Source organism: Brienomyrus brachyistius, chromosome 19, assembly GCF_023856365.1.
Source record: "Brienomyrus brachyistius isolate T26 chromosome 19, BBRACH_0.4, whole genome shotgun sequence".
NCBI classification, from domain to species: domain Eukaryota; kingdom Metazoa; phylum Chordata; class Actinopteri; order Osteoglossiformes; family Mormyridae; genus Brienomyrus; species Brienomyrus brachyistius.
In genome coordinates, this window is record NC_064551.1 from 20,535,318 (window position 1) to 20,547,381 (window position 12,064).

The 12,064-nt window shown below is 43.4% G+C and overlaps 1 protein-coding gene across 1 annotated transcript; it reads left to right on the plus strand.

Moving 5' to 3' along the window:
* The first annotated feature begins 1,364 nt into the window (after positions 1 to 1,364).
* On the plus strand, positions 1,365 to 12,042 carry LOC125714856 (nuclear receptor-binding protein-like). The gene is made up of 18 exons (XM_048985878.1): positions 1,365 to 1,987; positions 2,947 to 3,224; positions 3,705 to 3,827; positions 5,947 to 6,048; positions 6,160 to 6,249; positions 6,659 to 6,699; positions 7,079 to 7,173; positions 7,289 to 7,372; positions 7,464 to 7,522; positions 7,772 to 7,870; positions 8,211 to 8,343; positions 8,449 to 8,539; positions 8,783 to 8,833; positions 8,940 to 9,075; positions 9,289 to 9,342; positions 9,523 to 9,586; positions 10,361 to 10,416; positions 11,081 to 12,042. The coding sequence occupies exons 2-18, from the start codon at positions 3,003 to 3,005 to the stop codon at positions 11,174 to 11,176; spliced, it is 1,596 nt and encodes a 531-aa protein (XP_048841835.1). The 5' UTR covers positions 1,365 to 1,987; positions 2,947 to 3,002; the 3' UTR covers positions 11,177 to 12,042.
* Positions 12,043 to 12,064: the final 22 nt, after the last annotated feature.

Here is a 12,064-nt window from a genome sequence, read left to right on the forward strand (position 1 = left end):
TATATATTCATAACTTACTTTTGAATGGAGCAAAACTATTTATACTTGACAAAAGAGGTTAGTGATTACACATTACGGTGAACTTCTGGCCAGCTCTCATCTAATAAATCAATTAAATATTGATTCAAGTCCTCTTGTCTCCTGGTCATTCTAAACATTTTATAATTATTATTGTAAGAAAAGGAAAATACAATACTGAAAATGTATGAATGGTTGTTTTCCATTCCCCTTACATTTTACTACAGTGGTTTCCAATCTGGTCCTCAGGGACCCACAGTCAGTCCATATTTTTGCTCCCTCCGAGCTCCTTGTAGAGAGCAAAAACATGGACTGTCTGTGGACCTCTGAGGACCAGATTGAGAAACACTGTTCTATTGTATTAATCTTTACCGTGTGTATATCAATGGTGGTTTCAGTAGCTACTAAAGTTACAGTTGGTGACATCAGTGCCCCTAAGGAACATTTTCCCCAGAACTCAGTAAAAATGACGAAATCTTTTGGAATGCAGTCACAAGGTCTGTTTCCCTTCAAAGTCTGCTGCAGTTAAAGCCGTAAAATAATACTAATGACAAAACTCCTTATGTCTCTTTTTTAGTTAGTGGGTAAAACGAAGCAGGCACGCGATTCTGCATTGATAATTTTTAAGAACAGCTATTCTTGATACTGCCTCAAGGAGCATGTCTCTTAGGGCAGGAACCCAAGTCATAAGGCAGAACATACCCAGCATCCAGAGGGGTGTTCCACAAAGCCGGGTTTCTGAATTAGCTGGGTTAACTTAAACTAGAAGTCACGGCTGTCCAATAGGAATAGTCTTTAACAGGGGAGTTTCTAGCTATTGAAAAGATCTGGAGCTAAATCAAATTTAAAACTACAATTAGCAACATCAAAAGCACTGGGGTAGTATGCAAACCCCTACAGACTATTTTCAAGTGAACGCTGTACCTGTGTCATGAGGATCAAGATGGGATTAAGTGAAAAGATCATTTCAAAACAACAAAGTGTCATTATTATTATTAAACTTTTATTGGACGACCATTACTTCCAGCTAACTGAAAAATCCTGCTTAATTACACAACATTTACTCGTGGACAGAAACATACATTCTGACAGCTAGTTTTACATTTTACTTATTAGGTATTAGAAACTGACGCTGGATCAGTATAATCATCATCACAGTCGCGTGTTTCACTAGTAGGAAAAAATGTAAGCTGATAATGAATCAGTTTTATGGAGCAGGAAGTGACCAGTGCAGCTGCTTCTGACTTCTGCCGGTTTGTAATTTCTTTAAGTTTTTGGACCAATGAAATTGGTCTTACGCCAATCACAACTTCGGAGTTCAAGAAATCTGGCATTTGATTGGTCAAATTAAAAACTCAGACTCTAGCGAAGTTACTGAATGGCGCCGCTGTGTTCATTTAGCGGTCGCCATTGTAAGGCTCTGTAGGCGACAGTGTGAAACGTGTTCTGTCGGCATATAATCGGCTGTAAGAAGGATTTTAGCGCGTTTGTCCGCGCTGAAATTCTGCTGTGATCACGTACAGGTTTAGACTACTGATAAGTTTATTACAAGTGGTCCTCACGGACGACTAGAACGGCAGTCTTGCTTGCTAGCTAACGGTCAGCCTGAATTTAAATACGGAGCGTCGCCCGGACAACCGTGATGATTGACAGGGCTAGTTGCGAGCGGAGAGTTTAATTTCGTAAACTTTTTTTTTAATCTGTGCGCGAGCACGGTCAGGTGACCTGGACATAGCCAACGAGGGAAAGGCAGCCTCCGTCAAACTTCCTGGAAGTGCGTTTTAACTCAATTTAGCTGCTTGCTTGCCTGGTTGGCCGTCAGCTCGTCCGTCGGGCCATACGCACGGTTTGACTGACAGCGGCGTTCCGTCACACTTCTCCGTGGGAAACCTGGATCCGGCCGGCGTCAGGATCGAAGAAGATAGAAAAATAATAGACCCCGGACCTCGTTGAAGGTTTTCCCTGTAAGGTAATGATTTGGCCAGTGTGAGTTCAGTCGAGTTCTACGGCAGAAAAGACCACTTCAGCTGCGGACAAGGGCTGTCCAGGCCCCCCCACGTCTATCGGTGTAATGCGACAGGGCTGGTTTATAGTAGGATGAAGTAAAATCTATAGGGAGTGTCGGAGTCGCTCCGCACCGAGGTGTTGATATCGGTACCCACCATAAGTAACAAGTTGCTTCTGTTGAGCTACATTGCCGATGCTAATGCTTTAGCTAAGCTAGCCGAGTGAGTGTGATGACGGGGAAGAGAGACGGCAGGCTGGCGGCGGCGAGTGGCCGATCGTGCTAAACTGTAAACGCAACTCTGTGTGGAAAACTGTGTCCATTGTAATAACTGAAGGTAACAAAGTTGTGTTCATAATATAGGTCACATCAAACGAGTTGGTAGACAGACTTGGCTGCGTAACTTAAAAGAAAAACTTAAGTTTTTACGCTGGAGCTCTGTGTCCAAGGCGTTTAACACTTTTCACCCATTTGTTCACATGTATGTTGGACCACTTCAGGAGAAGGACTTTGCTTAAGGTTACTGCGACTGCGGCAAGATCCCTTCCGACTGCTAGAAAAAGGATTTATAATAGTACCCGACAGTCGATCTACAAAGGGCAGGAAATTGTTGCAGTAATCTTGTATTATATTTTATAGCAGTAGTCGTCGTAGCACAGAACTGTTAAAAGCAAATGTATCCATTTTGGGGCACATTATTTAAGCTGAAAATAAGTGAAGTGAAAGATACAGATGAGTGCCTTGGAATGATACAATTTTGGTTTTGTGTAAAGTTTTGATAAATGCTTAAGTTGTGTCTGGTTTATTTGTAAACTCATAATCCCGCCCCCCACACGCACACATGCACTCAGTGATATACATGTAGAATTCGGTTCGTTAAATGAATGCATGGTGCTTTCCTTTCCAATTTTTGCTGGCTCTAGGTCTCCAGTACGGACGGCGTTTTGTGTGACTGAGAGGATAGTCCAGACTGGGAGAGATGTCGCAGGGAGACGGGAAGCCGACTCCGGGCCTGGACGGCAAGCCAGAGTCCATAGCATCCGCTCCGGGCACTCAGGGAGTCTCTGTGTCTCCTCCCGTCTCTGCTGTGGCCTCTGGGCCTCCCGCTGCTGCGACTGAGGATGAGGAAGAGGAGAGTGAAGACGAGTCTGAGATCCTGGAGGAGAGCCCGTGCGGCCGCTGGCAGAAACGCAGAGAGGAGGTGCGCACCCCCCCCCCCCCCCCCCAAGGCTGTTTCATTGTCCTTCCTGGTTCATTTAATCTATGTTATTTAGGAAGGGTCAGTACAGCCGCACTAAACTTTTTACTTGGTGCTGCAGCTGACTAGTATGAGGAACCAGTTAGTTGTTAGGGGTGGTGTGTGGCTAAGCAGGTTAAGAAGCGGCACTTGTTATTGGAAGGTTGCTGGTTAGAATCCCAGGGTTGAGTGATTTAACTGTAGGGCCCTAGAGCACGTAAATTGCTCGAGATTCTAGCTGGCTCTGCTTTCTTATTCGTATGTCTCTTTGGATAAAAGTGTCTGCTAAATAAAATGGTAACTAAATTTGGCAACTGTGGCACATTGTTCATAGCCTCAGTTCTGTATTGGTTCCAGTTATGCTCAACAAGTAAGTGTCGTTTCTGCAGCTGGTAAAATGCAGGCTACACAGCTTTTGGTTCACTGAAGCATGTCCACCTCCAGGTGCACCAGCGCAACGTGCCTGGGATCGACAATGCCTACCTGGCCATGGACACGGAGGAGGGCGTGGAGGTGGTGTGGAATGAGGTCATGTTCTCTGAGAGGAAGAACTTCAAACTGCAGGAGGTAGGGCGCACGGCACGCACATGGGCCTGTCATTGCTCACTGTGGCGTTTAGAGGCAGTCTAGCATTCTCACAAAGCTCTATTTCTAAACTTGTACCGATGGCATTCGGTTTGTTTACTTCAAGACAAGGCCTCTGTGGTCTGACTGGCGTGCTCTAAAAATAAAATGGTCTTCTGCTTCATCTAAATTTGCTTTGAATGCTTGAACAAGGCACAGTCTTAGTCTGGTGTGGTGCTTAGTGCAGTCTTTCTCAAACCAATCCTCGGGGGCCACCAGCCACGTTTTTGGTCTGTTCCAAATCCCTGAGTGTTGGGGGCGAGCAAAAACGTGCACCATCTGGGGGTCCCCAAGGACTGGTTTGAGAAACTGGTTTAGAGGACATCAGGAACCTTGTGTTGGTTTATAAAGGCAGACAGACGACTTCTGTCAGGTTTTGTAGAATAAACAGTCTTTGGTTTGTACAGGTAGAATGGTGTAATTCAGGGAGGGGCAGGGGGTGGGAACAGTGCCACAGTCTTAGGGATTCGTTTACACAGCAGGAAGAAGGAAGTCCAGTTTGAGGATAACGAAGAATTAAGAACAACAGTTTAGTCAGGAGTCTGCATTGGCGTGACTTGCTGACTTGTGTAGAAGGTTCTGGATATTGTTAAGGACTCCATATCTCTGAGCTTTAACCAGCAGAACCTGGGTGTCTCCGTGTAGAGCGTTTTTCCTTCATGGAAACACTCCTCACAAAGTGCTAAGCATCTGATGCTTCCAAGCCCAGCCTCAACTCTACATGGTACCCCAGTTAACAACATTTACAAGCAAGTTGATGCTTTCCTGAAGGGATGTCTTTACTTTCTGTGAATTTTGTGAACAGAGCTTTAAACTGCCATGCTGCTTTAGGGAGCTATTTAAACCTGGGTCAGTTGCTGAATCAAGTTATAAACGGTATTGCTGTTGTATTTTTAATGTGGTGACTTTAAGGTCCGAAGTGAACTTTTTCTTTTTCTTGTGACAGTGAATGTGTCTCAACTCCCAAAATCTTTGTGTGTGTGTGTCATGCAGGGGGGTGGGGGTGACAGTCTGGTAAGATTGTCAGAGTTGAAAATGCACCTTGCTTCGAGGTGTTTTTGCAGTATAGCACTCTGACCGGTTTCAGCAGGTTGCCTTCTGGGTTCCATCGTTGGACAATATAATTTTTGAGTCAGTTAGTGTTTAACTCCTGTCACTCAAACTTCAAAGGTGTTTTTCCAAGTATTTCCTGAGCTTTAGTTCAAACCTGATGATCCGAGTCTCAAAATGCCATTTCAAGCAAAAATGGAGCTACTCAAGAAGTTTTTCTGCCGTATATGTTAGTTGGTATGCCGCAGCACCTTCTGCTCAGCACAAGTTAAGGCTAAGTCGGTCTTTGCCCCAAAAGGCAGTTGGCGACCTGCAAGGCTGTTCATGAGCACGTGCTGTGACGTTGCCGGCAGCGAACCTTACCCTAGGCCGTCTGTGGCACAAGCATGCTTCCTGTGACCTGCATGAAGAGCTTACTTTCAGAATTTGCCGGTGAACTCACTTTTGGCCTCATTTAATGGGGAAGCACCTTCTGCCAGATTAGTTTAGGAAACAAAATGACTCATTCTTTTCACGGAGAGTAAGACTTCTGTAATTAGTGGGATGAGGGGGGAAAACCGATTATGCATAAGCAGGAAGTGAAGGCTATTAGCACAAGCCTGGAGGACGTTGCAGGTTTTACAAAATGCTGAGGCATTTTAAAAAGCCCAGCAGACGCGTGCTATGTGCAGTGCCTGTAGTGACACGGACTTCCTTCAAGTTTGCTTTTGCTGCATGCAATTTTAGCATAAATTATTAAATACCCAGTAACACGAACCATTCAGTCAGCCAACAAACTGTCATACAGTCAATGGAGACTCTCTCCAAATAAGGGTCGTGTATAACAAGTGCTATCGAGGTTTAGCATCAGTCAAGATGTTAGTGAAATTAAATTTTGAATGTATTTTTCTTATGCTGATACTTTTAAAAGAGAAGATGTTTCACTATTTACTTTATGCACAGTGCCGTAAGATAACGTTTGGGGAGAATAATGAACTAAATGCACATAGTAAGCTTCACTTTCTCTGAACAGGAGAAGGTCAAAGCGGTGTTTGACAACCTTATCCAGCTGGAGCATCTTAATATAGTGAAGTTTCATAAATACTGGGCAGACACAAAGGAGAACAGGGCTCGGGTAAGTAGGCAATGAAAATAATTTAAAAGGCAAGAGATTTGTTTGTTTGTTTTAAGCAGTTGGTCTTATTGTTTTCTAAAAAAAAAATTGTCTACACATTTCCCTGCTTAGGTGATTTTCATCACAGAATACATGTCTTCCGGAAGCTTGAAGCAGTTTCTCAAGAAGACTAAGAAAAACCACAAAACGATGAATGAAAAGGTATGTTGTGTGACGAGTTTTCTATACTGACTGTGGCTTAAGTGTCTTCCTGTAATCTTGAATGGCGAGGTGGTGTGTAGTTCAGGGTTGGGGCTCTATGACCATATCTGAAAGGTGATTGCTTCATGTTCCTTGCCTGTCAACAATGTATCACTATTGGACTCTTGAGCAAGACCCTTAATCTCAATTACTTGGCTAACCCAATTACGATTGGCTAACCCTGCTTGCTGATTGTCAGCTCTATGTCACTTTGGACAGAAGCCTCTGACATATAAATATTTGTATTATGAATTAGGACACAGATCTCCATTCTTCTGCTATGCAGCACTCTTTTGAGGCTTCGCATTTTGTCTAGTAATGGCATCTTGCACAGCGTTGACACTGCGCTTCTGCACTGTGCTCTTTTCAGGCCTGGAAGCGATGGTGCACTCAGATCCTGTCTGCTCTCAGGTCAGTTCTGCACACTGCAGGTACACTGGCGTCGGTGTCGCCCGTCTGAGGACCTTTTAATGTCAAGAGTGAAGCGAGGGGAACAGTACTTGCATGGTGGTTATTCCTCCCCCTCCTACCCTGACATTCTATGTATTAAAGAGCATAAATATCCAAGTGACTGCAGCTCTGGGTTAATTTTAAATTTGCTCAGTACGCCATGTGTGCTATTGTCATCTTCAGATAAGAACCTTGTTTTGCCCTGCTTGATGTGGAATGGTTTGCTGTGAATAAATTGAGTTTCTGTTCATCATTAAAGCTGCTCTGGTGTGCCAAGAAAATTAATGTTTATCAAGATGATGATGGTCATGACCCAAACCTTTTGGTCTTCTGGTCTTAGTTACCTCCACTCATGTGACCCACCGATCATACACGGTAACCTTACCTGTGACACCATCTTCATCCAACACAACGGGCTGATCAAGATCGGATCAGGTGAGTTTTGCCATAAGCCCGGACGTGGGCTGAGAGTAGCAGATTAGAGTCCTCACTGCGCGCCAACAGCGGCTCCTCTCTGCCACTGGCTTTTCATCTTCTGCACCCCTTGCAGTGGCACCAGACACAATCAACAATCATGTGAAAACCTGCCGCGAAGAGCAGAAAAACTTGCACTTTTTTGCACCTGAATATGGAGGTACAGTTAATTTTGAATAAATTCAAGAGAAACTGAATGTCAAAATACATTGAGGTTTTTCCTTCAGCTCAGATTATTTCCCCCTCTCTAGCTGTAGCTGATGTGACTACAGCAGTTGATATTTATTCCTTTGGAATGTGCGCGTTAGAGGTGAGAAGGAATACCATTTAACACTAATCTACGTTAGGCAATATCTGGTCAGTTGTAGTTTAATAGAAATAATGTAGTGTGTAATCACAATGGAAAATTTCTCTGTCAAGCTAACATTAAGTATCAATAGATGTTCTGTATAAAGGGATTGGTGTTAAAAATGGAACAAACCCTGGTGGAGTTATCAAGCAGATGTGTGCTAGCAGGACAGATGGAGTTCTGAGTCTGACATTAGGCCTTGTTGTGCAGATGGCTGTGCTTGAGATCCAGAGCAATGGAGAGTCATCTTATGTATCACAAGAAGCTATTAATAGTGCTATTCAGTCCCTGGAGGACCCTTTGCAACGGGTGAGCTTGCTTTCTCTGCTAAAATCAAGGTGGTAAAGGGACAGCTAATCAGTGCTGGGCATTTCAGGTCTGGAAGCTATAAATCCAGACCAAGATTTTGTTTCTACCGACCAGATGAACACACTGTGGCTCTTTATGCTCAACTGGTTCGTAATCTACCCTGTCCGGTAATTTCGTGTGATTTTATTTCTGGCAGGGTGTTCAGAGAAGTATTTGTTTACTTCTGGTTTAAATGCCAAATTCATTACTTTTTGAGGTACTTGTGGGTTTGACTTGTATGATTCTTTTGGTAGTGCCCTTGGGGGTGTATGTGTGAGATAGCTGTGTGTTTGCGCTGCAGGAGTTCATTCAGAAGTGTTTAGAAGCAGACCCTCTGAAAAGGCCCACAGCCAAGGATCTGCTGTTCCACCAGGCCCTCTTTGAGGTGCCCCAGCTGAAGCTGCTGGCCGCCCACTGCATCGTCAGTCACCAACGTGAGTGAGCTGGTAGCCCAGATCCCAACACAATCATGCTGACTCAACCTGTATTCCCACAATATCTGCCCATTAAATGTCTTCTGCCCTTTACCGTCTCTGTAGATATGATCCCTGAAAATGCTTTGGAGGAGATTACCAAGAACATGGACCCGAACCAGGTCATAGTTGAGTGCAAGGAGGGGGTGCAGCTGAAGTAAGCACCGCATTCATTTCTGCAAATTGGGTTTCTAAATGTTTTTAGAGTACATTGGTTTGCTGTAATTTTTGTAATGGACTCTGTTGTTTTAGAGAATCTTTTAGAGGCGTGTGTTTTAGAGGCGTCCCATGCTGGATATCCAAAGATTATCTACAGAGCTTAAACTTACATAGCCTGTTTCTTATCAGTGCCCCATTGCTTTTGAATGTGCTTGTTTATGCTTTGATCTGCTGTCCTCAGGCTTTCACAGTTTCCTGCTCTAGAGCTGGATAAGTTCTTAGAAGATGTGAGGTGAGTACTCGGTGTATCCAGCATCCAGTAAGCTTTGGTGTATAGCCACTAGATGGCAGCAGACAATAGACTCCTGAATCGCCACATTCTCATCTATTTCCTACAGAAATGGCATCTACCCCCTTACGGCTTTTGGGGTGCCCTGCTCTCAGCAGCCTCAGCAGGAAGCCGTAAAGTCTCCCATCATACCCCCCTCGGTCAAGACCCCCACCCCAGAGCCTGCAGAGCTAGAGACCAGGAAGGTGAGAGCTAAGGGGAGCAAGTCTAAACTGAACATGCGAGTGGGATAATCAACTGTCTGCCCTTTAGTCAGCATTTGGTCTTTGTGTTTCTAGAGGTCTCTGATCAGAAATAGAAATGCATAAATGGCAATTAACTTTAACATAGGTTTAGCAACATTTTGCAAGGTATCTGAACTTAAATTGGAATGTGTAACTGTACAAACGCTTTTATAGGTACTTCAAATGCAGTGCAATATTGAAACAGTTGAGGAAGGAGCCAAGCATCACGTAAGTTTCTACATGTAGCTCTATACCAGTTGATCCAGATCATGATCTACTGTCAGATAGCTTCTGTTACCCCGGATCTGAAGTTCATCTTTTATTGTTCATTACTGACTTCTTCCTGCATGGAAAGTCTTTCAATTGGGAAATTCTGGTCTAGACTTTGCCCTGCTTGTTTTTTTACAGCTTACATTATTACTGAAACTGGAGGACAAGTTGAATAGACACCTCAGCTGTGATTTATTACCAAGTATGTATATCTTTATATTTTCAAATCATGAAAACCACTAATGAAAAGGCCAAAGGTTTGTATACCAAAATCTTTTTGAGGAACATAGGGGAATAGTTCCTTACATAACAAACCTGTTGCTTTGAAAGCACAAAAAACACTGAAGAGAATAGTTGAAAATAAAAATGGATAAGTCTGAAATCCCACATGCCATGTTTCAGTAGGACTCCAAGTTGGGTATCTGCCAAAACATTAAATAGGTTGTAATTTTTTGACCTGAAGGGTTTGCACTTAAGTCTTGTTAAGTTATAAACCTACATAACTATTTAACACCATAATTGTCATGTACATGGGATGTTCAGGAAAAGCCGTTGCATACCTTTATGTAATTCAAGCCACAAATAACTAACAATGGAATCTTCTGTTGCATACCTCTAGAACAATGTCTAAACAAAAAATAAACAAGATCAAAAATAATTTGAACATAATATAAATTTTATATTGATTTTTTAAATCTTTCCGATCAAAATAATATACAAATATTATATAATGTTCCATAATGGCCTGCAGGCAAAATATGCCTCATGGGAAAAAAAACATATTGGCCTACAAGACTGATCCATAAATGTTACAGATCAATTTGGAATTGGACAAATTATCAAAATGATCATTTTGGGGGGGGGGGGGGGCATTGTTTTTGCGCAACTCTAATGCATGCACATTGCCTTGTACATCTGTTTGTACTCTCTAAGCTTTGAGCTAGTTCGGGTAACAGTGTGATGTCTCCCGTTTTAGATGAGAATGTTCAGGAGCTGGCGGTGGAACTAGTTCAGCTGGGATTCATCAGTGAGGTAAGGACTCCTGGTTGACATCTGTTTTCCAAACAAGTCAGCCCCGCTGAGTTTAAAGTCAGGATGCTACGTGTTTGTTGCTGTCATAATGTTGCTTTTCCTTTTGATGTATGTTCATCACCTTGTTTGACAGGCATGATCATAAATAGCTTGGGTAGATTGTCATGTGACAGTTAACTTGGCTTTGATAATCCCAAATTGTGTTTTTGAGTAGCATTTAAAATTTATTTCGATTTTGGTTTTCAAATTTCTAAACGCAATCCTGATCACTTTAAAGCTGCTTCAGAACTGTAGTTTTTCAATGCCCTACATCAGTGATTCTCAAGCCAGTCCTCATGGACCCCCAGACGGTCCAAGTTTTTGCTCTCTCCCAATTCCCTGGGAGGGAACAAAAACTTGGTCTGTCTGGGGGTCCCCGAGGACTGGTTTGAGAAACTGTCCTATATTACCTGGTGTCCTTCAGATAAAACACATCCTGGAATCTGGAAATAACTATCCATCTAGATGCTGTTACTTTGATTGTGATTGGACTGTATTACAGTTTCATGTTTAGCAGGGCCAATGCATAAACTGACCCAGTAACTGGCTGGCTGACACTGTGTTTCGTGATGACTGCCCTGCCTACAAGCAACATAGTAACTCTCATTTATTCCACCAACTCCAGGGTGATCAGATGAAACTGGCCTCGGTTATGGAGGAAGCTTTCAACAAGTTCTATAACCGCAACGGTTGCCTGAACCCGGTCACTGTGTCGTCGTAGTGGAGCCACGCAGGATTGACCTGCCTGGCAACCGGACCCTCTGTATTCTGCCCCCACGGCAGCAGTATTGGACCCTTGTAGAGGGTGATGGGACACTGTAGCATTGACAGCACTGGTGGATGGTGGGGAGTGGCCCATGTAGATCACAGCTTTTGTTGTACGAAAGCCCAGCACTATTCAGATCAGTATTATCAGCCGTTTGCAAACGTTTTTGCCCTCCTGCGTGATGGTTCGCTGGCTGTAATTTGTGGAGTCGCCTCCGAGTCTCCAAGCGAGGATCTCGCAGCCCTCAGACTGCAGTGTGTGAGCAGACCAGCTCCCAAGCTTACGTTCTTTCAGTTTACAGTGAGGTTTTCATCTTTGAGCATTGTGGAGTTTTTTCTTTTTCTTTTTTTTTCTTTGAGTGAATGAATGAACAAAGGTTTACCAGGGTTCAGCTGTGTGCTCCATGATGCTGAGCCAAGATTGTGAAAGCAAGAGGAGCACAGGCAGACTGCAGAAGATCTTGGTGTGTTCCGGTCTGTCTGTTGCACATGGAATCCCCTGACTATAGATGGGATAGCTCGGCAGGTGGGATAATTCTTGTGAATGTATGCTTCCAGTTGCTGAGTAACTAGCTGTGTATATGGCAGTTTCCGGGGGGTGGGCCAAGGGCACTTGACTCTTCTCTCGTCTTGACATTTTGGCACAGTATACAAGAAATTGTGTGTTGGTTCTATGGTCTGTTTTATCAATTTGGCCATTGGTCTGATTTTTGTCTATGTTCTTTATGGGACTGCATTTTAAACGGATTTATAGAACATTTGCAGTTTGGTATTGCAGAAACACTTTGGTGCATTAAAAATAAACCTTACCATTTCGCCAAACCCTTATGAAGTTTTCATTTCT